The sequence below is a fragment of the Geotrypetes seraphini genome, chromosome 1 (genome assembly GCF_902459505.1).
Source record: "Geotrypetes seraphini chromosome 1, aGeoSer1.1, whole genome shotgun sequence".
Taxonomy (NCBI): Eukaryota; Metazoa; Chordata; class Amphibia; order Gymnophiona; family Dermophiidae; genus Geotrypetes; species Geotrypetes seraphini.
Window position 1 is genome coordinate 16,684,989 of NC_047084.1, and position 26,983 is coordinate 16,711,971.

Below are 26,983 nucleotides of genomic sequence, written 5' to 3' on the forward strand. Positions count from 1 at the left end.
GGGGGCGGGAGAAAAGGAGAGATGCAGGCGAAGACAGAGCCCAGGGCAGTCTGCCCCACCCCCTTAGTATTCCACTGACTGACATTGAGCTTATATATAAAGTAAGCAGGTCAAAGGTCACTTCCTTTAAAAGCCAAATTTCAGAAGCCTAACAAACTTCACAAATATCTTTCTAGTAATTTTTAAAGGTTCTAATTCAGTCCTAGCACACGCTTTTATTCATAAAAACCAAATTTGACTTTAAAAGTGACTCTAATAAGGTTCCCAGGGAATGCTGTTTTATTGTATTATTTTGAAAATTTTCTAAGAAGAGAAAAAAAACCCCAAAACAACCCACACCTATCAAAATCAATACAGGAGCCAATGCTCAACTTAAATCATTAAAATTGTATCAAAATGCTGCAAAAATCATTCATAAACAGCACATGAAATTTTAAAAAACTCAATGCATTCTAGTGGCTATCTTATGCACTCCAATGACATGATTATGACATCATCATTGCACGGGCTGACTGGACAACACTGAAACTCATCCAAGATTACAAAAATGTTAAGGCCCGGATTCTGTAATCGCGTGACAGCGCCAGTTACAGAATTGCACCTCTGGCAAAGGTAGATGCTGGAAACATAGGCCAGGATTTTCCAGGCCTACAATTCCGGGACCTACCTCTGATGTGAGTTGCAGCTCCATAGGAGCTTTAGGCCTCCTAACACCACTTCTGGCATTAGCCACTCCCAGAGTGGGGTTAAGCAACCCCAAACACCTATGGAGACGTGATTCTGGCGCTGATTATTTTAGGCGCAGGTAGGCACCTTGAAACTCAGTTAAAAATGTTGTTTAAACAATGTTTGTTTGTTTTTTACTGAGATTGGGTACCTACTGGTACCTAAAAATTTGGTGCTGGTTAGAGAATCTGGGCCTAATTGTCCACCTCAAATCTTTATGTACATAAATTGGTTATTTAGTAATTTATTTCATGTTAAGTTTTTAAAGAAGTGTTTGCAATAAAATTCGTTTTAAAAATAATTTAAGTATGTTTTCTGTTGGATGCTTGCATGTTTTATATAGCGATGCATGGTTTTCTTCAATTTTTTAATGTAATTTTTTAAATTTTATTTATAGTTTTATGCATTTATAATTTTTGGTTTTACCTCTGATGCAGTCTGCAGGTACAACGTAGCCACATAAAGCATATGTTATTTTTTCATTAAATTCTTGCTTTTGATCTTATATACTTGTGGGTCTGCTGTTTGGTTTTCTTTTAATGAGAGGTCTGGGTGCATTAGGCTACAGTTTTGTGGCTTGATGCTCCTGAGCCAGAAATATAATGCTGCTAGGTTGCTCATAAGTAGTAGTATTCTTGTTCTGTCTGAGCCTGCATTATTCTATTGAATTGGCACTCAAGTACTGAAGTCTTTTTTCCTATTTTGTGTCTAGTGGAAAATTCATAGTACATAGGTTCTAAAGAAAATTGCACAGTTGTAAATTTTGTAAACTCAGTTTTTGGATAAGATGTTAATCCCCCCCCCCCCCCTCTTTTTGTAAAACCAATAGTGCTGTTTTTAGTGCCAGCTGTGGCAGTAACAGCTCCGATGCTCGGAGGAATTCTATGAGCATTGGAGCTGTTACCGCCATAGCTGGTGCTAAAAAAAACTGCGCTATGACATTGTAAAAGGCGGTGGGGGAGTTAGGTGTTGCATTTTTCCATGAACACTAAACATCATTGAGCAACATGGCTAAATTAAGCACAAGTCAATCATATATCAGTCTTCTTGCAAGGACCCAACTTAAGCAGGCAAGAAGAGCAGTTTATAAGCAATTTAAGGTTGAGCTAAAACCTGGTCCAGGAATGTTTCATCCTGGTTTACTTTTAGTGATAAATGTGGCCTTTCCTTAGCTCTACAATGGAAAACCCAGATTGTTATAAAGAATCTGTGGAAAATTCAAATTGGATTTGCAGTTGATTTTCTTAAATCTTCTTTGGATTTTCAGGGTGCAGTCTGGATTTTACCAAACCTATAGCTATTCTTTTAATAGGAATTTGACCCCTGTTTTACTAAGGTGCGCTATGGGGCTCATAATCGAAAGAGAAAAACGTCCAAAAACCAGCCTGAGTCGGCACTTGGATGAACATTTCCCAAATACATCTAAGTGCCGATAATAAAACTGGGTTTTAGATGTATTTCTAAACAACCTAGGCCTACATAGTGCCGCTGAACGACCAAAGCTAAACGGAGCATTTTGGGAGGAGTGTCAAGAGTAGGAGTTGGGCGGGACGTGGGCCGGCTTAGACTTAGTCGTACAGCATGTATAACCGAAAGTTATACAGCCCAGGATCGACGGAACATGGTCTAAGTCACAAAAACCCACCTAAAGTCACCAGATAAGCATTACAAACACATAAAACAAACCCCCACACACTACCCCAGTGATCATCAACTCCCCACCCCCATAAAAATATTAATCACACCTTTAAAATTCAGCCTCGAGACCATCATCATCTGGCCGCCTGGCATAAGAAAGCCTAGTTGACCAGCACAGAGGTGTCTTAAGTCATCTTGGGGGTGGGTTAGGGACCTATAGAGAGGAGGACCCATGCCCATAAGCCCCTGTAATCACTGCATTGATACTTAAACATGTGCACTCCCCTATACACCCCCAAAAACCTTTTGTACTGGCATATAAGTGGCTCCTGCAGCCATAAGGGCTATTAGGGTGGTAGATAAGTGGGTCTAGGGGATTCAGGAGGTGGTTTTGGGGGGGCTCACCGTAACCTATAAGGGAGCTGTAGTGAGGAGAAGACATGGCACCCTTTTTGTAAAGTTCACAGCAGTGCCCTGTAAGGTACCCCACTATTTAGGTGCCATGTCTGGGTGTTCAGTCCATCACTTTGCAGACCCCTCCCACATCCAACAGGGCTTGTTCAAGGCGTTTTGGTCTTGGACGAAAAGTTGGATGAAAATGTGGTATAAAGATGGCTGATTTAGTAGCTTGGATGATCAGATCGGCAGGACATATAGTTAGACGATTTTCGAAAGAAAAAAATTTTGGACGTATTTTTCAAAAATGTGTCCTAGGCTGTTTTTCACATTGGACGACTTGCGACTTAGACGAAAATGGACTTAGACGTCCCTTTCGATTATGCCCTTCCACGCGTTTTAGCACGCATTTAGTGCACGTTAAATCTACATGCACACTTGACGCTAATGCATCCATAGACTAACATGCACGCGTTAGCATTTAGTGCGTGATTAGCGCACACAAAAGAGCATAGCACACCTTAGTAAAAGAAGCCCATGGTGTTTTGATACATTGTATCCTGTCCCCTGAGTAAAACCTCAAGACCTGGCACCTTCACCTTTAGACCAAATAACCCCTTCTCCTAGTAATCTCCTGTTGCTATTCCCCTCAGCAGGACTCCCCACCACCACCACCCACCCAGTACGTAATGACTCTGGCAACCAAAGGTTTCCTTTTTCCTCCTTTTCATATTATAACCCCTTGTCATTTAGTTACCTTTTAATGTAAAGTTAGGCCATGTTCTACCACAATGAAACCTGGTAAATATTTAAACACTTCTATTATGTTCCACTGTTTTTTTCTGTCCTCCTTGGGAACATATTTTGAATTCTTCCTGCATCTCATTGAATGGTTTATTTCGAAGGCTCTGTACCATTTTCGTACATTTTTCTAATAGAATTAGGGCAATAGAACATTGTTCTTTACTGCCTTCTTACCTCCCATTTGTACCTTTTATATACTCTTAGCATTCCCTGATGCTTTATTAAACTGACTGAAAACTCTCTGACTGAAAAAGTCCTTTTTGAGATCATTAATCCCACGTATATTTCCCATTAGGCCCTTGCTAGTTCTTGTCTTCCTAATAAGTGGCTAATGAATTTTTCTGCTCCATTTTTTCACTTTTGTTATATACTTTTTTTTTTCTCAAAGCTGCATATTTTTGACAGTGTTGAAGTGTTCTGGTTCAAAGTTTCTCTTATATATTATGGAAGGATAAATCTATTCTTAGAGTCCTACAAATTGAACAAATGGCATACAACAAGTCAGTCTTTTGGGACAAAATTAGAGGCAGTTTTGTAGGGTCTAATTTAGTTCCTTCCACATGCTCCAAATGCCTTATTTCCAAGGAATGTTTGTAGATTTGTCTTGCAGTTTTCTGATACTGATCTTCCAATGGTCAAAAATAAATTGAGTAAATTGAATGTGATACTATAAAACATAATAGAAGCTCTCTAGACGTTATCCCCCAGAGTCTATGTACACTGTACAGTATGGTAACCAGATTTGGGCATGTTTCCCAGATGTATATATAACTTTATTATTGATGTTAATGGGCACCAATTAGGATTTGCATGTATATTTGGCTGCATGCTATTCTACAATGCTGGGCACCTAGAACCCATATCATGTAGCCCAAAATGGGGAGGGGCATGACTGGACTATAGGAGTTCCAAAATGTTGCCTTTTTTTTAAACCACAGTTTGATAAAGGGCAACATAAAATAATAAAAGAATGAATGTGAAGGCAGAATCTTAAATTATTATGAAGAGAACTGGACCATGGTGTATCATTACCTTTTGGTTTAATTATCTCTTTATTTATCTATGATACACCATGGTCCAGTTCTCTTCATAATAATTTAAGATTTTGCCTTCACATTCATTCTTTTATTTTTTACAGATAGAAAGACAGACAAACAGCGGGAGGGAGGGAGAAAGAAAGGAAGAAAGACAGACAAATATATATTCTAGCACCCATTCTAGCCACTAGGCTTAAACACTAGTAGATAAATAAAGAAATACTTAAACCAAAAGGGAATTTAAGAGGCCTATCTTTGGTTTCAATTATTTCATTGTTACAATGCAAGAGATCACTGGTTTTGCTTTTAAGTCTGGAAAAGGAAGATGTACATTAGTTGTGCATTAGATCCATGCTCATATGATGCTTAAGATACTAACTGAACAATTATTGGCTTGGGTTACATAATTGATGAATAGCTGATTAGAACAGGACAGTTATTCCAATGGATTAAAATGGATATTTTCATTACTACAGCAGTAGTGACTAAATAACTACATAATTATTTGGACAAACTTCATTGGCTTGCACTGTTGCAGTTGGATTTTCCATTGTTACATAAAACAGAGTTTGAGCCAGTGGTTATGTTAGAAGAGGTATATCAAATTATTGACATAGGGAAATCGGGGCTGCTGATTTGGACAGATTTAACTGCTGCTTTTCATTTGGTAAATCATGATGGTTCTCTGGATTTTTGAAAATGAGACATTGTAGAGTGTTTTAAAACAGTAATTTCTCTAACATGGTACCTAAAGCATGGCATAATTAGGGATTATATATTGCTGTTATATGGATGATAGTTTAATTTTCCTATGGGTAAATGTTGGTTCAAACTTACGTGGTATGAAATGAGTGTTCAGATGTAGATGTAGAATAAAAATCTGATGCAAAGCCAGACAAAACAATGATTCTATTGGCTGGTAGTCAAAAAAAAAAAAAAATCTGAAATGCTGAAATGTCCTATGATCTCAGGATCTAAAATAGGGTTTTGATAGGCAAAATACACAGCTTAGCAATAGAGTTTCCACTGAAAGTCAAGTATTCTTGCTAATACAAAGATCATATATATTTTTAAACTAAGAGGTCCTTTTATTAAGCTGCAGTAAGTGCTTAATGTAACTTTAAAAAGTTTACCATGGGACATGCAGGCAATAAATTCAAAATTGCCATGTGCAATCTGCATGCTTAAAAAAAAGAAAGAAAATAAAAGTTCATGGAGGGGGCATTACTGGGGGCAAAGAGTTGGTATTTTCTGTGCTAATCAATAAGCACATCCATATTATTTTGAGTACAAACTAGTTGTCATTAAGTGCTACTGTAGTAATCTTTTTTAATGGGTATGTTGGCACATGGCCATTAAAATAAAAATAGAAAATCAGTCATTTTATTGCTGCAGTATAAATGGCCTTAGTGTGCAGGAAAAATCCACATAAGGGTGTGTTAAGGACTGTTCTAATATAATATAATATAATGCTTGGCTTTATATACCAAGACTTCAATCCTGGAAAGCTCGTCTCGGTTTATAGTAGTTAATTTAGGCCAATAAGGACTGAAGAGAAAGAAGAAAAAAAAGAGAGGAAATTAATTACCAAAGTGCTTAGTGAACAGAATAGTTTTCAAAGACTTACGAAAAAAAGGAAGAGAGACAGAACTTCTTAAAAAGATTGGAAGATTGTTCCAAAGTTGAGGAAACTTGAAGGTCAAAGAATGGTTAAAGATCTTGATTCCTTTGATACCTTTGCTAGAAGGACAGGCTAATTTGAGTTGTTGGTCACCCCTTACGAAAGAGAATCCATAAAGATTCCAGGATAGCAGAACTAGAGGAGTGAAAATGCCATGAATAATTTTGAAAATAACACAAGCACATTTAAACTAGATTCTGAAATACACAGGAAGCCAATGAAGACTATGAAGCTACCACAGCTTAGTAAATGGACCTCTGAGATTGTTCCAACAGATAGTTTCAAGTTTTGTTTTGTTTTTAGTTTGAAGTTTATTTAAAATTTATTATACCGCCCACTCTTCTAGGCGGTGTACAAAAACACCATAACAATATGCCAATTAAAATGCAATATAATCAAAAACAAACCGAGGGTAAAGACAATTTTTAAGGACAAAGACAAACGGGAACAAAAGGGAAGAAGGGATTGGAACTACAATTGATAGATAGAAAGAGAACACTTAAGGGGAAGAACAAAAGGATGGGGAACTGTAAGTAGAAATCTTTCTTAAATCTAAGTCGTCCTTAAAAGGATAGTTTAAGTTACAAAGGCATCAAGGAAAAGAAATGTCTTTAGCTTCACCTTAAAATTGATAAGTGTTGTATTTTCACGCAAGTAGTTAGGGATACTGTTCCAGAGAAAAGGAGCGTTATTGGGAAAAAATTGTAGTCCTCTTTGTACTGATATGTTTCAATGAGGGAACAGTAAGGAGATCTGCAGTAGATCATAGGGCCCTAGTTTCATTATAGGGGATAAGTAAGTTATTAATAAATTCTGGCTGATTATTTACTTTAGTTTTAAAGGTTAGTACCGTATTTTCACGCATATAACGCGCGCGTTATACATGATTTTTACAAACCGTGCATAACCTTGCGCGTTATAGGCGTGAGCGCGTTGTACAATGTTTTTTTTTTCATTCCGATCTGGCATCCTCCCCCCGCTCGCGTCACCCCCCCTCCCCCGCGATCCTACATCCCCCCCAGCACCGCAAAACATCTCTTACCCGATTGGGCACCGGCACCAGCACCAATGCACAGGACGTGCCAGTGCCAGTGCCCGAAGATCCTCCCTCATTGTTGCTGGGGCCCAGTCCAGCCCGGCACAAGGAAAAAGGAGGATCTCCTTCGCACCGCCCAGCCCAGCCCAGCCCAGCAACAACGAGGGAGGATCTTCGTGCACTGGCACGTCCTGTGCATTGGTGCTGGTGCCAGTGCCATTCAGGTAAGAGATGTTTTGCGGTGCTGGGGGGGATGTAGGATCGCGGGAGAGGGGGGGTGACGCGAACGGGGGGAGGATGCCGGTTCGCAGGCCAGAAGAGTAAGCGGGAGTGGGAGGAGGTTATAGCAGCATGCGCGGTATACGCGTGTGCGTGCTATATAAATTTTTTTTACAGAAATGCTTTAGACCCGCACACTATACACGTATGCGTGTTATACACGTATGCGCGTTATATGCGTGAAAATACGGTAATAGAATTTTGTAGGTGTTCCTATGCTTTATGTAAAATGTTGTTTATCTGAAACATATTTGAAACAAGAAGTACATGTGGTTATTACTTCAAACTTGCTTTACTGAAACTTGCTTTATACAGTATTGAAAAAAAGGCAGTTGGCCAGGATATACGTACTTCAAAATTATAAAGCAAGCCAAGGAATATGATAGGGCTCTCCATTACTATTTGATGTTAGATATATATTATTAACTAGAATAGATAAAACAATTTGGGAACAAGGACCTATTTAAATAATTGGATGCAAGCATTATGTTCAGATACTGATTATTTATGTATTAGATTGTCCTTCTATGAAGAATGTTGGCCAATAGCAACAAGGTGTCATACTTTGAAAAGATTGGTTCCTAAGGAGTAGAACGGCTTCACAAAAGTATTATGTAAAGAAAAGAATTGCTATTGGCCCAATTTGCAACTTGTATTGCTCCTGTCAACACTGAACCCAGATATTTAATGCCAAGCCATTTCTAGTACATAGATTCTAAAGAAAATTGTACAGTTGTAAGTTTTGTAAACTTTGTGCGGGTTCAGGAAAGGCTATGGTCTTGTCAGGTGAGCCTTTCAACTAGCGTTGGAATGGTGAGATTTCACCGCCCTTATGCTTGCTGTGTCACACTGAGGATATGTCTTCACTCATTATAATATTGTTTATTATTTGTTGGGGGGGGAAGGAGAACAATTCAGTGGTTAATGTGAAGTGTCCTACTTGCTCTTTTTGGCATTGCTGCTTTGCTCAGAGCCATTTCTAGTGACTTGCATTGAAGACATGGTTTTATTTTTGACCACCAGCTGATAACTGGTTAAGCTGATATTCAGTGGTAAAAAAGCCACTGGCTTGCACATAAAGATAGGATAGCTATTTATGCAGTCCTATTGATGAGCTAACCTTGCCCAGTTAGTAGAGCTTACCAATTCAAATCAATTCACCAATCTGAATTGATTTGATCTAGGAAAAAATTGGCCTCAATGATTCAGTTTGGGCCCAACGTAGTCCTGGTCCGGGATCTTCTCCACAGCGGCAGCCTTTACAACATGTTGTTCTTGCCAGCATCAGGCCTTCCTCTCTGCCGGAATTTCTTTGTGGAAGCAGGAAGTAGATGGGACCCAACAGAGAAGAAGACCCGACACCAGCAAGAGCAGCATGTTGGGAAGACTGCACTACCGACTGTGTGTGTGTGGTGTGTGTGTGTGCGGGGGGGGGGACAAAGAAAGAAAGTAAGTAAGGGATATTGGGGAGGGGAAAGCCTTACTACAGGGCACGCAAAGATTTTCAAACTATTGTTTAAATTTATATCATGCTTTATGAAGCAGCTTATAATACTTTTAAAAGACACAGGGGGAATCTCAGAATGCCACTGGTCTGCTTGTTGGTTCCTGCAGTACAATGTGGCAGCACTCGTCACTGGCTCACCCAAATGTGCCCTCTATTCTATTCTAATCTTTTTTCTTTTTTATATTCTTCACACTGTTTCTAAGTCTAATTTTTCATGCTGTTTCTGTGCTCTTTAATAGATAAATAAATATGCTAATATCTTTAAAGTCATTTCCAGAATCTCAATTCATTGAATTTTTATCTCTTCCATATGTTTTCTTAGTCATTTCATTCATTTCAATAATTTATCATTCTTTTTGATTCATTTTCAAGTAATATACTGGACATTTCTTATCCCCTAGATAACTTAGCTTTGTTAGTGCAATGTCGCTGTTATACTACGCCCCACCAACGCGTTTCGTATCTTCCTCAGGACGGGGGAAGTGCCTTAACTACAACAAAACAAACACAGCAACATAACAGTTATTGGGAGTGGAATGTCAATGAATCATTATTAGTATTATATCATTCCCTTCAATTACTCACCAACTACATTTCATTCATTCGCTTTCTCACGCTGCTTACAATATGTCATCCAAATATGGCAGCGGCATTCAGTTACTGCTTGATATACACCCCCTGATGACATCATCCATAGGATACCCAATCATACACTACTCTTCAAATAGAGTCTTCAAAGAACTTATCCAATCATCACAATCCACCCACGAGGCAAGTTCTTCAAAGAACTTTATCAATCACCACAATCCACAGACCAAACCTACCATATCCACCTATATTTATTCAGCTAGAGTTAGCCAATCACTGGTTTCATTCAATCCTAAAGGCTGCATAGTTTGTAATTCATTCATCCAACGGAGCTCTTTTAGATTTAGCGTGTGCATGAGGTTACCTCCTTCCCACTCTACCTCCACTATGTCTAACATGATTGGAAGAGGCGGTCGGAGCATACCACGAGTGATTTCCTGCACTCGCGACACTCCAGCTGCTCTCCCGCTGCCCTCTTCACCAACAGATCAGGTGCATGCAGCACAAGCCTTCCCCCACCCCCTCGCAGGCCCCGCGGTGCTCCGGCTGCTCCCCCGCTGCCCTCTTCAGTCTCCCCCACTGAAAACCGTATTCATGGTTTTTCAAGATTCATGGGGGTTCCTGGAATGGAACCCCCGTGAATATCTGGGGAGTACTGTATATTTATTTATAAAATAGACAGGAGAAGATACTGTGTTTCCTCATACAATTAGATTTTAGCTTCAGAAAGAACTCTGCTGGAGGTTACCATGATCTTTAATTTTTTAGACAAATATAGGCCCTCTTTTACTAAGCCACAGTAGAGGTTTCTACCACAGCCCAGTGCACTAAATGCTCCAATGCTGATCTGATGCTCATAGGAATAAATAGGTGCTTAAAGATAGGTGCCTAAATTTTTCTCTGTTTTACAAAGCCTGATAGCGTGGGCCACTGCGGTAACTGCCCTGAAGCCCATAGGGATTTAAAGGGCTTTGGGGCTTCTGCTGTACAGAAGCTGCTAATGTGGTTTTTAAAAGGGGGGATTAATTAGTAAATTGACTTCATGAGCTTTAACAAGCTCATAATTTGAAAAAAATAATAATTGGGCGATAGACGCCTATTTTCTTAGGTGTCTATTGCATGGCGCCTAGCGACTCCTATCTCCAAAGTAGGTGTGTTTAGAGGCAGAGAAATACTTGGCCAATTCTGTAATAGGTGCCTGTGATTGACAAGAGATATGCACCTATATGATAGGTGCTTATCCTTTTAGACACAATTTACAGAATTGACCCCTACATTGCTATGTGCTGATTAGCATAGGAATAGCAGGTGAGCCCTTTTCTACCTACAAAATAGGTGTTAGTAAGTTTTCACAATCTAATAATTTTAATGGCTGCATGCTAATAGCAACATTATTGCATGGTGATTAATTAAAAAAAAAATATGAAAACTTGCCATTTTTTGACTGCAGTAAAAATGGCCTTAGCACATGGGGAAGACCCTTATAAGGGTACTCAAAGGTCCTTTTTTTAACCACAGCTTAGCAAAACTACCCCTATATTTTTATAACATAGGCCAATAATAAGTGGTGTTCCTGTGCCACTACATTCATAATTACTTGAAATCTCAAATACTTAAATCAGCAGAAAAATCTATAAAAGCTATTGACAATTGGTATAGACTCTAGATAGGATATCTAAAAGTCACTTATTTTTTGCCCTTTTATAGAAAAGCAACTTAGGTCACTAACTCCTCTCAAAATCTATCTTCCCCTTCTCTTACTACAAATGATTTAGCACTCACCATTCCTAAGAAGACAGTAGATCTTCAGTTTTCTATTACTGCTCCATCTTCTCCCATTCAGTCCATGGATCTCAGTAATTCAAATTATTTTTGTATTCACTTATCTTCTTTTCAAATGCCCTCACAGACAGAGGTCCTTAAAATAATTTATTCTATATCATTCTCCTCTGTACCTACAGATCCTATTCCTTTTTATTTCTTGAAGCAGATCTCTAATTCTTACATTTCCTATTTACACTCATTGATCACTGGTCTATTTCCCTCTTACTAGAAGCTCGCTAATGTCTATACTCTGGCATCTTGCCAAAATAGTGGTCAATTCCAATGGATGAACAAGGCCAGAAAAGGGGGCAGCCTTGAAATAGCCTAATGGTGAAACATGTCGGCATAAGGCTCCAGCCAACAATTACTTCACATGTCTGAGGTGAGCATGTATATATAAACTCACCTCATGTGTATAAATATATATACTCACCTCAGATACAATAAAACAGTCCCCACTGATCCAGCCAATTATTGTTCAATCTCTTAACTCTCATTTATATCAAAACATACTGAAAGATGGTAGCTGACCAATTACGGTAACCTCTTTTCTTGACAAAACAAATTTGTTTGCACCCACGTCAATTGGATTTTAGGCATCAATTTACTACAGAGTACATACTGGTTGTCCTTTTTGATTTACCGTAGTTTATTATGTACTCTTGGTGGGGGCAGAGAGGTGCTCCTGATTTCCCTCAATGACAGTGCAATGTTTGACTTGGTAAACCATAAGATCCTTTTACAACAACTAGTTCAAATAGGGATACAAGGTACATCTCTCTTGTGGTTTAAATTACTGTTCTTCAACTGCCGGTCGGCGGACCGGTATCAGTCCGCAGAAAATTTCTGCTGGTCCGTGCAGGGCCGGCGAGATCGAGTCGGCAGTTAAATTTCCTGCCGACTGCGGTTCCTGCCGACTGCTGTTCCTCCCAGCCTCAGGTGATCAAGACAGGCTGCCGACGTCGGCGCCTTCCCTCTGTGAGTCTTGCCTGTTCGGAAACAGGAAGTTGAAACAAAATAGGCGGGACTCAGAGAGGGAAGGTTCCGATGTCGGCAGCCTGTCTTGATCACTGCCCCTGCCGAGTTGCTGAAGAGGGCTGCCGGGAAGGTGCAAGTGGAAGGGAGAGAGCTGCAGATACAAGGGAGATGATCAGCGTGTGCGGGAGCAAGATCCTGGGGAGCCTTCGACAGTGGCTGTCTCCCCTCTCAGCAGCTCTCCTACTTGCCAGGTCAGTGATTCACCAGCAACTTCCTCTTTCCTCAGAGGTGGCAATGGACCCAAGGCTGCCTAAGTAAATCACTGCTGCAGGCAACTACTGAGAACTTTTGGAAGGGGAGGAAGCCACTGGAGGAGGCTGGGAATGCTGGATAAAGGGAGAGCTGCTACTAGACCTGGAGGGAGGTAGAAGGGGAGATGCTGCTGGGAGGGGAGGGGGGAAATGGATGGGAAGAGAGTTAATGTTAGATAGGGGGAGGAGGGAAGGGAGAAGGAAAAAAGGAAGGAAACTGCTGGCAGGGAGATTACAGGAGGGGAAGGGGGTCAGGGTGGAATGGAGAGATCAGATGAGGGAAAGAGGAGAGAGAGATTAATGCTGGAAAGGGGGTCAGCAGAGAAATGAGAGAGAAATAAAGATGCTAGATCTGGTGTAGGAGAGATAAAAATGAAGAAAGCAGTGAAGCTGGAATGAATGATGTAAAAAGGAGAGAGGAGGCACAGGCACAGGGAGAGGGGCATAGAAAGAAGTCAGATACATATGGAAGGGGGAGAGGGCAGACAGTGGATGGAATGGGCAGATGCTGGATTGAAGAGACAGGGCAGATACTAGAAGGAAAAGAGTGAAAAGAAGATGAAAGCAGAAACCAGAGACAACAAAAGGTAGAAAAAAATAATTTTATTTCTATTTTGTCATTAGAATATATCAGATTTGAAATATATATCCTGCTAGAGACATAACTGGGGACTGCAGTATTCTGTTAGCATGATATTTCTGTGTAGCATTCTATAATAACTTGGCTTGTTCAGTTTTCTTGATAGTAGAGGGGATATATGTGAAGGGGAGGGTAGACAGGGGTTTTGTTGGTCCGTGCTCTGTATATTTGTATTTATAAAATCACAATTGTTTAGAATATTGTTTCTTTTTATACTTTAATAAAATACGTTCAATATAAAATCATAACTGCGGCTTGTGCAGATGGGATCAGATAGTTTGCAGGGACCGAGCTCGTGGAGACGGGGCGAAAATGGGTTTTTTAAATTTCAGTCTTAATAGTTTGCCATTTCACAAAATAATTCTTTTATTTCTGCCGGTCCACGGGTGTAAAAAGGTTGAAGAACACTGGTTTAAATCTTATCTTTATGGAAGATCTTCCAATATATAATGGTAAAAATCCCTCTTTATTGCTTATACTCTTACATGTGGGAGCTCCCATGGCTCTGTTCTTAGTCCAGGTGTTCTTTTTACATTTACCCCTGTCATTTCACTTCTGCCTTGTTCCACTCCTTCACTACAACTGTCTCTGCCACATTGATCTTTAATTTTAGCTCTTTTCTCCCTACCTTTTTTCTACCTCTGTGAACTCAGTTTTATCCTCTGCCTCACACTGCAGGTCTCCAACTCCTTTTTATTTTTCAACTACCTATCAACTTTTCACCTCCCTCTCTCATGCCTTAGCTCTCCCAGTTCTCATCTCACTTCTTCCCTGGCCTCCTAATCCCTTCTTTCCTTCCTGTACTCCCCTATGAGAAGAGGCTAAAGCGGCTAGGGCTCTTCAGTTTGGAGAAGATGGTTCAGGGGTGATATGATAGAGGTCTATACAATAATTAGTGGAGTGGAACGGGTAGATGTGACTCACTTGTTCACTCTTTCCTAAAATAGGAAATAATAGGGAAATAATAACATAATAGGGAAATAATAACATAAGGTCCGTCAAGCCCAGTAGCCTGTTCTCATGGTGACCAATCCAGGTCACTGGTGCCTGGCCAAAACCCAAAGAGTAACAATATTCCATGCTACCGATCCAGGGCAAGCAGTGGTTTGCCCCATGGCTTTCTCAATAACAGACTATGGACTTTTCCTCAAGGAAACCCTAGAAAGCAGACTATGGACTTTTTTTCTAGGAAACTTTTCCTCTTGTCCAAACCCTTTTTAAATCCAACTATGTTATCCGCTCAATGTGTTCCAGAGCTTAACTATTCTCTGAGTGAACCATTTCCTTCTATTGGTTTTAGAAGTATTTCCCTGTAACTTCATCGAGTGTCCTCTAGTCTTTGTGATTTTTGATGAAGTGAAAAATCGATCCACTTTTTCTACTCCACTCAGGATTTTGTAGACTTCAATTATATCTCCCCTCAGCTCTCTCTTTTCCAAACTGAAGAGCCCTAACCTTTTCAGTCTTTCTTCATATGAGAAGAGTTCTATCCCCTTTATCATCTTGGAAGCTACTAAGTAGTAGGTTTTAAACAAACCAGAGAAAATATTTCTTCATACGTGTAATTAAACTCAGGAATTTGTTGCTAGAGAATATGGTGAAATTAGTTAGCTTATCGGGGTTTAAAAGAGGTTTGGATAATTTCCTAAAAGTGAAGTCTATAGACAATTATTGAGATGGCTTAGGGAAATCTGTTTTGGTACTTGGGATCTAGCTAGGTAATTGGGACCTGGGTTGGCCACTGTTGGAAACAGGATACTAGGATTGATGGACCTTCGGTCTATCCCAGTATGACAATTCTTATATTCTTATTGATGCATTTTCACTCTCTTTACTTACCATTTTCCTTTAACTCATCTCCATGATGATCCCCGTCCATAGCTTCTCCCCCATAGTTCCCCCATTTCCAATTTCTCCTCTTTCCATCCATCCTTGCAGACCAGCATCTCCTTCCTTTCTTATCGTTGTATCCTGGCATCTGCCTGATTCATCTTTCCACCCACAGCATCCTCCTGTACGTTCTCACTCTCTCACCCTCCCTCTATACTTTGCAAACATTTTCAACAGCTACAATACCTGCCCCTAGGTGGGCACAAGTTGCAGTTTGAAGGAGTAGGTGAAAAGCCTGACAGCACCTACCCTAACTTCATATGGTAGCCAAGGCACCAATACTCTACAGCCTCACCCCTTATACATAATGGGAGCTATCCAAGGTGCATTACAAGAGAGTACAGGCAGTCCCCAAGTTACAAACACCTGACTTAATACGACTTGTACTTAAGAATGTGATTGTGGCTTCATTTTATTTCACTGAGCAGTATTTCCAGTGGCATAGACTCCTACACTTCTCCTGCACCAGATTCAGGAATAATGTATGGCCACATTAAGAACAGTGTGTGGTTGTGCATGCTGTACCTTAGATGGAACAATGGTAGGGACAGTTGGCCCTTATGTCAGCAGGGAGCAGAGGTAAGCAGCAAGAATGTTAAAATCTACAAGTTCTGAGTTACATTTTTAAAGCTGTTCTTAAGTCGGATTTGTATGTAACTCTTTCTTAACTTGTAAAAGCAATCTCCAACCACTTCTGTTCATCTAGTGCCCAGGTTCAAAATGGCACCTGTAACCCCTAAAAGTAGTCATGTGATATTATCACTAGCGATCAAGCTGCCATATAAGGGCACCCCTGACCATACTGGCAAATACTCTTACATTTACCAGTGTCCATCTAGGTATTTTACAAAATGCTTTAAGGGGCCCTAAGCTTTGTGAGGCACTAATACATGCTGAATACAGCAAAAATAGACTAGCATAGGTCATCTTAAAATGTTCCATGTTAGTTATGCCATCTGCATACATTAAGATTATGATATCTATTTTTTAAAACTTTTTGGGGAGGGGCCATGACAGGGGTAGAAAATGAGTATGGAAGCAGTATTCATATAGGACTCCTTTTACAAAACTGTGGAAGAGGTTTCTACCACGGGCTGGCGAGGTAAATGATCCAAAGCTCATAGGAATAACAGACTTAACGTGAGAGTCCTTATCTCAAAAATAGTAACAGCACATGGCAAGAAATTAAACAAAAAAAATAGTATGTTTCAAATTAGGTTTAAAATAATGTAAAACTTGTATCTTATCTATGGCAAATCATAAACTGTTAACTGTAACTATACATTATATACGTTTAACCTGTAACCTGTTCTGAGCTCTTTGGGGAAAACAAGATTGAAAACAAATTAAATAAATAAATAAAGCAACTACCAGTGCCTAAAAATCAGCACCAGAATCACGCCTCTATACCTAATGCCATTGTGGACATGGCTAATGCCAGAAGTGGTGTTAGCTGGTCTAAAGTACCTATGGAGGTGCAATTCACATCATAGGTAGGTGCTGGAAATGTAGGCAAGGAAAACTCTGGCCTACATTTCCAGCACCGACCTTTTCTGTAAGCGCAATTCTGTACCGGTTCTGTCACGCGATTGGCAGCTGCTGATAACAGCATTGGCTACAAAATCCGAGCCTGAGGTTACTTTTAGCACTGCTGTAAAATAGATGCATTTCCCTTCCTTAACATAAGAATAGCCACACTAGGTCAGACCAAAGGTCAATCTCGCCCAGTAGCCCGTCCTCATGGTGAACAATCAGGTCACTAGTACCTATTGCCAGGCACTAATTTCCCAATTAGTACATGTCCCTTACTGCCACCTATTTAAGAAGCAGTAAGGGCTAATGTGCTAACCATGCACCAATCGGTTAGCGCAGGTCACGCCTACTCTCTACCTCCAAACACACCCCTGCAGGGTGATTCCAAAACTACTGCAGAACACCTAAGAATGTCCCTCAGTAGTGCCTTTTTAACCTGCAGTAAGCATGCATTAATGTTTACCGCAGCTTAGTAAAAGGACCTCAAAGGTTTGTAAATAATTATGCTTAATTATTTATCTGATGCAAATGTGAAAGGACAGAATCAACAGAAGTTCATAAGCTTTATTTAAATTTGCATATACATTTGTAATTTCTTTTTTTTTTTTTTTACAGCAGCAGACAAAGAACCTACTACACTTGGTAAAGTATTTTTATATTATGTGATTTTAATTAAATACCTTTTTCTTACATTGTTTACTTTTTTCTGTGTGCTAGAATTCCAAATAATGCTCATGATTGCCAGTAGCTTACATTATTTTTATTTTAGCACACATGTCTACTAGAGTTAACTAGCAAATTGGCTTAGTGCATGCTAACACAGGATTTTCACGTGTGCTAAGCCCATTTCTAGCATAGGAAGAAAATCGAGCAATTTCCAATATTTCTTTTTCAGGTCATGCACTAATGTTCACATTAGCATGTGTACGAAGAAAAATTGATGGGGAAGCACTTACTGGCAAATTCTATATAATCTGCCTAGAATTAGGCACCTACATCAGTGCATCCAGTCAATGTAGGCACCTAATTTAATTGAAAGGTTTAATTGGCGCTGATAATTGGCACTTAACACTCCACAGTTGGCTTTAATTGGACTTAATTGAAAGTTAGGAGCCTAACTCGAAAAATCAAATTTTATAAAAGTAGGTGCCTAGTCCAAAGCATTTATATAAAAATGCGAGTGGTTAATCATGGATAATAATAATAATAATAATTCTTGTATACCACCCAAGCCATAATAGTTTGAGATGGTTTACAATGAGAAGCACTGGACAATCAGTGATAAAAATACAATACAAATCATGAGAAATCCATACAAGATAAAAGGATTAAAGATTAAAAACAGTGAATCAGGTTACAAATTGATCAAACAACTATGTTTTTACTAATTTTCTAAAAGTAAAATAAGTAAAAGTAAAATAATAATATTACCCAACCAGTCATTCAATTTGCCTGCCCGAAATGCAAGAGTTCTATCCAGAAATCTTTTAAAGCGACAAGCATTTACTGTTGGGTAAGTAAACATATGGATTCTGCGTGTAGGCCTGTTAAAATGGTCTAGAAAAAAGAATAAGAGACCGAGTACACAGGAGCCATACCAAATATTGATTTAAACAGATGCAGGAAAATTTAACAAAACTCTTGCCTCAATCAGTAACCAATGTAGTTTTTGATAAAAGGGAGCAATATGTTCCCATGTTTTCAAACCAAAAATCAGCCAAACTGCTGAATTTTGAATAACTCGAATCCTTTTCAGTGTTTTATTATATGTACCTAAATGAATAATAATGCAATAGTTGAACATACTTAAGATGGAAGGCCACTAGCGTGCTCGACTTTAAGAATAAATGGGACATCCATGTGGGATCTCTACGTGGGTCGAGCAGCACTCTGACTTAATGGGGTGGGACAGTAGAGTGGGCAGACTTGGTGGGCTATAGCCCTTTTCTGCTGTCATCTTTCTATGTTTCTAAAATGATGCTACATCAAAATATTTTTTAATGATTTGGAGATTTTTTCGAGTTAGCCTCCACTTTCTGAATTATTATTTATACTCAAATATAAGCCAACACAAATGTAAACCAAGGTAACCTTTTCCTTCAAAAAAGGAGGAAAAAAGGTTGGCACCAATATAATCCAGGGGTTAATATTCAAGTACCCTGCCCTACCTGGCTCTGCACCCAGCCTCACTCCCTCCCCTGTCCTGCCTGGCTCTGCTTCCAGCCTCTCTCCCTCCCTGGCTTTGAACCTATCCCCCTTCCCTTCCTGCCCCGACAGGCTCTGCACCCAGTTTCCCTCCCTCCCTCACTGCCCTGTACCCTCTCCCCTTCTCCCTCCTGATGCCTTGTAGGTCTCTGGTGGGCCAGAGGTGGGCCGGGACAGGAGGGATCCCTCTGACCTCCTGTACCAGCTGACTGTGCCTTCCTTTACCTCTCTCCCACCTCCTCTGTGCACCTTTTACAATTCCCAATAGTCCAGAAGTGAACCAGAGCAGGAACAACCTTCCTGTGCTCCTGCCCCATGGAGAGCCGCTAGTGATTGGCTGCCATGAGTAGAAAAAGATTTTTTTTTTTTTGTTGCTTTAGAATAATGTAATATTGTAACTAAATTACCGTATTTTCGCGGATATAACGCGCGCGTTATACGTGGTTTTTACGTACCGCGCATACCCCTCGCGCGTTATATGCCTGAGCGCGGTATACAAAAGTTTTTAAACAGTTCCCACCCCGCCCGACGCCCGATTCACCCCCCCAGCAGGACCGCTCGCACCCCCACCCCGAACGACCGCTCGCACGCGCTCCCACCCGCACCCGCATCCACGATCGGAGCAAGAGGGAGCCCAAGCCCTCTTGCCCGGCCGACTCCCCGACGTCCGATCCATCCCCCCCCCGGCAGGACCACTCGCACCCTCACCCCGAAGGACCGCCGACTCCCCAACAATATCGGGCCAGGAGGGAGCCCAAACCCTCCTGGCCACGGCGACCCCCTAACCCCACCCCGCACTACATTACGGGCAGGAGGGATCCCAGGCCCTCCTGCCCTCGACGCAAACCCCCCTCCCCCCCAGCCGACCCGCGACCCCCCTGGCCGACCCCCACGACCCCCCCACCCCCCTTCCCCGTACCTTTGGAAGTTGGCCGGACAGACGGGAGCCAAACCCGCCTGTCCGGCAGGCAGCCAACGAAGGAATGAGGCCGGATTGGCCCATCCGTCCTAAAGCTCCGCCTACTGGTGGGGCCTAAGTCGCGTGGGCCAATCAGAATAGGCCCTGGAGCCTTAGGTCCCACCTGGGGGCGCGGCCTGAGACACATGCTCGGGTTTGGCCCATGTGCCTCAGGCCGCGCCCCCAGGTGGGACCTAAGGCTCCAGGGCCTATTCTGATTGGCCCACGCGCCTTAGGCCCCACCAGTAGGCGGAGCTTTAGGACGGATGGGCCAATCCGGCCTCATCCCTTCGTTGGCTGCCTGCCGGACAGGCGGGTTTGGCTCCCGTCTGTCCGGCCAACTTCCAAAGGTACGGGGAAGGGGGGTGGGGGGGGTCGTGGGGGTCGGCCAGGGGGGTCGCGGGTCGGCTGGGGGGGAGGGGGGTTTGCGTCGAGGGCAGGAGGGCCTGGGATCCCTCCTGCCCGTAATGTAGTGCGGGGTGGGGTTAGGGGGTCGCCGTGGCCAGGAGGGTTTGGGCTCCCTCCTGGCCCAATATTGTCGGGGAGTCTGCGGTCCTTCGGGGTGGGGGTGCGAGTGGTCCTGCCGAGGGGGGAGAAGAATCGGACGTCGAGGGGGGGGCATCAGGCTTTCAGGATGGGGACAGGACTTCAAGGGGGGACAGGCAGATCTTCAAGGGGGGACAGGCAGACCTTCAAGGGGGGACAGGCAGACCTTCAAGGGGGGACAGGCAGACCTTCAAGGGGGGACAGGCAGATCTTCAAGGGGGGACAGGCAGACCTTCAAGGGGGGACAGGCAGATCTTCAAGGGGGGACAGGCAGATCTTCAAGGGGGGACAGGCAGACCTTCAAGGGGGGACAGGCAGACCTTCAAGGGGGGACAGGCAGATCTTCAAGGGGGGACAGGCAGATCTTCAAGGGGGGACAGGCAGATCTTCAAGGGGGGACAGGCAGATCTTCAAGGGGGACAGGCAGATCTTCAAGGGGGACAGGCAGATCTTCAAGGGGGACAGGCAGACCTTCAAGGGGGGACAGGCAGACCTTCAAGGGGGGACAGGCAGATCTTCAAGGGGGGACAGGCAGATCTTCAAGGGGGGACAGGCAGATCTTCAAGGGGGGACAGGCAGATCTTCAAGGGGGACAGGCAGATCTTCAAGGGGGACAGGCAGATCTTCAAGGGGGACAGGCAGACCTTCAAGGGGGGACAGGCAGACCTTCAAGGGGGGACAGGCAGATCTTCAAGGGGGACAGGCAGACCGAAGGGAGTGAAAAAACTATAAAATAAACCCACTAGCGTGTCAATGTGTTGAGAGGAAGAGGTGGTCTGGGAAATTCTGCTGAGAAAACTCCGGGTCCATTTCCACCCCCCAGTTACCCTAGTCCACTCCACTCAACTGGTTCACATACTGAGTTGATCTTTGGGTGTTGTTCCTGGGATCTCTTTCAGTGGTTTGTCAGTATCTCCTTGTGGTTCAAGGAAGGAAACTTTGTTAACCTTAGCATTGACCTTCAGAATATATTTGTAACAGCGCTGCTTGTGTGGCATTACCGTAGGCTATGTAGTGATGGAAAGAAAAAAACAGACCTTTGCACATTTTTGCACTAGGTACGGTATATGGTATAGGTACCGTATATAGGTATAGGTATTCCTGCACAGCTAAGTCCTTGTGAAGTTACGGTACCTTGTTCTTTCTGTATTTGACATCTAGCAAGGTCTCTGTTTGGAAGGAATGATTTAAGTTATAGTAAAAGCAGATAGCGTTGCTGGTTTTAAAAAGGTTTGGACAAATTCCTGGAGGAAAAGTCCATAGTCTGTTATTAAGACATGGGGGAAGCGTCTGCTTGCCCTGGATCGGTAGCATGGAATGTTGTTATTCTTTGGGTTTTGACCAGGTATTTAGTAACCTGGATTGGCTACCATGAGAATGGGCTACAGGGCATGATGGACCATTGGACTGACCCAGTTAGGCTATTCTTATGTTCTCATCTGTAGGGGCCTTTGTTTTCACTTCTTACTTTAATGTATTTTTTTCTGGAAACTTATCAGTGTTTTTTATAATGGGAACAAAAATGGAAGAGAATTACCGTAATGTGTGTGGAATGGGGGGGGTTGTTTAACTACCATAATTTCTTCAGCTTAATACCGGTAATTCAATCCACCTCAACCAGACATAGGAGAACTCACGCACCATTCACACACCCTCCAACCAAACACGTGAAAAGAAAAAAACTGTTCATTCTTATAAACAACCTTATAACTTTTAATCTAGAGTTAGTGAGTATGAATTCAGGAACAAGAACAGAAACATGTTAATTCTTATAAACTATAACATTAACTGGTAGATCAAACGAAGTATGGAGGACAAAATAATCTAAATACAGTTACCGTAATTACGGTAAAGTTGTAAATAAACAAAGTTTACAGGTTTATTCAGTCATCATCATCACAGTCATCTGAATCCTTGAATCCATCAAAATCCGAATTGTCATCATCGTCATTAAATAAACTGAGCACAGCCTGCAGACGATCCTCGTTTATTTCCGAAGTGATATCGTCATCATCATCATCATCATCGCTGATATCCGTGTTGTTGCCTCCTTCCGCTGCACTGGTAGTAGCCGTAGTTTCATTGGTTTCATAAACAATGCCCGCTTTTCTAAATCCGTTTCGAATGGTATCTGGTGTTATTTTGTCCCATGCTGAAGCCACCCACTTGCAGACTTCTGTGAAAGTTGCCCGCTTCTGCCGCCCCGCGGGTGTGTACTCGTGCGTGCCGCTCTGCATCCACTCCTCCCACTCCTTTCTAATAAAAGTCTTGAATGGATGATTCACTGCGATGTCAAGTGGTTGCAGCTTACACGTCAGGCCTCCAGGTATCACAGCGATGTGGGCACGAGTAGAATTAATGTAGGCCTGAACATTTTTTTCTTTGTGGGCAGCCATGGCATCAAAAATTAACAAGGATTTTTTTGCAAAGAATCCACCCGGTCTTGCCCTAAAGCATTTATCTACCCACAATCTCATTACGTCGCAGTCCATCCATCCCTTCTTGTTGCAGTGCACAACCACACTGGTGGGCAGCTTTTCACGGGGCATAGTGACCCTTTTGAAAATGAGCATGGGCTTTAACTTAACCCCGCTAGCTGAGCAACCAAGAACGACTGTAAAACACGTTCTTTCATGCCCAGTTGTGGTGATGGCAACAGATTTAGTACCTGTGGGGGCTATGGTTCTTGTTGCTGGAATGTCGAATGCCATTGGAATTTCATCCATGTTGATGATGTCCTTTGCAGTGATGCCAAGTTCAGATATTTCTTTGGCGACAAAGTCACGGAAATCAATCAATTTTTGCTGCCAGTCATCTGGAAGTCGCTGGCCAACAGTTGTTCTCATTCTAACTGATAGTCCGTTCCTTTTCATAAAGTTTGAGATCCATGTGAAGCCAGCTTTGAAGTCGGGTATTCCTCTTCCATTGGCAAGTAGTTTTGCCTTCATCTGAATCGCAACAGTAGAGATTGATTGATTTTGCTCCCTTCTCGCCAGAATCCACTGCTTCAAGTCATCCTCCAGCTGAGGCCATTTTGGTTTGGCCCCACGACGTGCCCGTTTGCGCGGATTGCATTTCTCCAGTTCCTTCTTATCTTTTTTCCATTCACGCACCGATGTTTCTCCAACATTGAACTCTCTCGCTGCGGCCCGGTTGCCTATTTCCTCAGCTTTCGCAACGACTTTAAGCTTAAAGTCCGCTGTATATGACTTTCGTCTTATTCCTGCCATTATGGCGGTACATTTAAATTTAATTGATAAACTCTACTACCGGGTAGATAAATGCAGAATACCAATCTGAAGAGATCAAATTAAAATGTGGGCTCTACATGCAGCATTAATCTTTTATAGGCTTACCCAAAGGCTGAGATGCTGTTGTATAGTCAAAACAGTATTCACTGGGCAAATTACAAGGCCAGATAGAGGGGGGCCACAGCCACGTGGTGAAAAGCACACCACCAGAAAAACAGCCTTGGTGAAAACTAAGCGGCAAGCATGCTCAGACCATTGCGCATGCTTACAGAGCTGGGAGCAGGGCAGGGCGGGCGAAAGGAGAGTCGGGACAGCGCACGGAGAGGCGGGGCAGTGCACGGAAAGTCAGGGCAGGTGAACGAGAGTCGGGACAGCGCACGGAGAGGCGGGGCAGTGCACGGAAAGTCAGGGCAGGTGAACGAGAGTCGGGACAGCGCACGGAGAGGCGGGGCAGTGCACGGAAAGTCAGGGCAGGTGAACGAGAGTCGGGACAGCGCACGGAGAGGCGGGGCAGTGCACGGAAAGTCAGGGCAGGTGAACGAGAGTCGGGACAGCGCACGGAGAGGCGGGGCAGTGCACCGAAAGTCAGGGTGAGTCGGGGCAACCAGAGGAGAGTCGGGGAGGGCGAAAGGAGAGTCGGGGTGGCCAGAGGAGAGTCGGGAAGAGCGAAAGGAGAGTCGGGGTGGCCAGAGGAGAGTCGGGCAGCATGCGCGTTATATGCCTGAGCGCGGTATAGAAAAGTTTTTTTACATATCTTCGTGATTTATGCGCGCTATACCCCTGTGCGCGTTTTACAACGGTGCGCGTTATATCCGCGAAAATACGGTAATTAAAGGCAATTTTGTTTATTGGACTAAATCCCCCTTCCTCAGGTCAGGACAGGATACCGTAACAGCAGTATACTGTACTGACCTGAAGGAGGAGGATTTGACTTCTGAAAGCTAATTGAAAAGTCACATCTGCCCTTCTCTGTAACCAGTCTTAACTAAAAACAAAACAAAACATTGAAAGGGTCAGCGAATAGACCTGTCAGAATTCCCCTAAGGTCATTGCATTGCCTTGTCTATTTTTAGTGTGGCTAACTCCTCATGAAAATCATTTGAGATCTACCTTACTTTCATTCTAATTTGCATCTGTTTCATTTATCCTATTTCTGGCTTTTCATCATGGGTATAGAAAGAAACATTTGAGATGTTCCTCTCAGTCACATCTAAGGGGAGAAGTTATTAATGTGACCTACAAGTAGGAGTTATTAGTAATAGGGTCTCATTGCATAAAATGGGACCTACGTATATAAAAAAAACATTAGTTAGTGGAAAAATAATACCTTAATGGTAATCCACATTGACATTAGCACATTAGTTGTAGGATGTTTAATTGTTTCCAGTTTAGTGCAATAAAAACTGCATGTCTGTTTTTCCTATGCTTGTAAATCATCTTGTTTGCAGTCTGCTGTCTTGTGCTGCAATTATCTCTTTCTCACGTTTAGGTTTAAGTTTACTTGTCCTTAACCATTTGAGTGTCAGGTTTTAATTTATTTCTAATTGCTGAGGTAGTTTGTGACATTTCCTTCTGTATTTATGCTATAGCGAATCCTTTCCCCTTGTTTTCTGGGTTGTTTCCTTAAAGAAAGGCCTTTGCAGAGTTTACAATTTTTATTGCTGCCTTTTCCCCATGTGTATTGGTGGATTTTCAGTCATTCCTTCTGTTCATTGCAAAGATGGGGACTGATTGCAGTTATTCATGCTTCAGCACACTGAATATCTGGTTTGTTGATGCTGTTAAGTATGCCTGGAGGCTTCTCGCTATATATAATCTATGCTACTATCAGCTCTTAAAGTGTACAGCCCAAGTATATACTGGTTCTTCTAGATTAACTGGTAGGAATGGAGAAAATTTATTGCCCTTGCAATTTTGTTCACGACCAGTCTACAATTCCAAACTGTATAAGATCATTGGGATTTGAAGGCTGATTGATAGTTTGGATCTTATTTCATGTTGTTAATGCAGTTTCATTCTCCTGTAGTAATTTTTACTGATCATTTCTGTCAGTAACTTTTGCTGGCCTGTCATGTTGCCCTCCTACTTCTAGATATTTACTGTATATGACTTTCCTCTTCAATTTTTTAATATAATATTACACTAGCTCATATGCAGACCATAGGAGATCACCAGCAATTTCCCACGGTATGCAGTGATTACGTAAATTCAATGTCGGTGGCGTATACGGCCACCAGCATTGGATTTCCAGTCTATTGTTGGCTGACTAGGACATAGATGGCCATGCCAATATTCTGTGGCTATCCTGTTAAGCCTCCACATTGCAGATATATTATCAGGCAGTTGTCTTTAACTGAAAAACTTAGCCAGCGAGTGACTGAACATCGGCAGTGCAAGCTATGTCATGTGACATAGCCAGTCACGGCCAATCCAGAGACCAATATATTTAGCATGAGATAGTTGACTATCCCCTGCTGAAATCAGTGGATAGCCGGCTATGTGCTATTTAGATTAACTGAGATGTTCCCGGACATCTAAATAGCACTGAATATGAAGCACACAGTATTTAGTTGTAGAAATGCTTGTAGTTGTCCTTTAAAAAAGATTCCCTTAGCACATTGGTCTAGGTAAAATGTCACCCTGAGGTATTTCAAAAATCATCACAATTAAGAATTATTCTTCTAAGTAATGATTACAGAAATAAAACCTTTGAATCATCTAATTGTAGGTATCATGCTTTCTGTGTGTTATTTGTTTCTTTAGTATTAAAGCGAAATCTGTAGCCCAATAAGTTAATAAAAGTTACATGTGAAGGCCCATTTTACATTGAATGTTTAAATCAGAAATCAGATATCCAGGTTGGGACATTCTCTGTTGTAGTTTATGGGTTGTTACCTCAAGCTCTGTTCTACAAAACGGTTCACAACTAAAACAATTCAGAGTTAGGTAAAAACAATCCAGTCAATATTCAGCCCATGGCTATGTACGGACACTGGCACTGAATATCTGGGGCAAATTCATACACAGCAGGCTCCTAATGGTTGGGGTTACCAGACGTCCAAGAAAACCCAGACATATCCTCCTTTTAGAGAATAGGGTCTGGTTGCCCAGACTGACTTTACAAAACCTGGTAGTTTGTCTGGGAAAGCCTTGAC

General features: G+C 42.1%; 1 protein-coding gene across 2 annotated transcripts in view; it reads left to right on the forward strand.

Moving 5' to 3' along the window:
* Positions 1–26,983, forward strand: part of EDIL3 (EGF like repeats and discoidin domains 3) — a 456,004-nt gene that overhangs the window by 163,395 nt on the left and 265,626 nt on the right. For both annotated transcript variants that reach the window (XM_033922900.1, XM_033922990.1), the window contains exon 3: positions 17,484–17,510. In XM_033922900.1, coding sequence (XP_033778791.1) covers positions 17,484–17,510 — 27 coding nt within the window. The remainder of the gene's footprint in view (positions 1–17,483; positions 17,511–26,983) is intronic.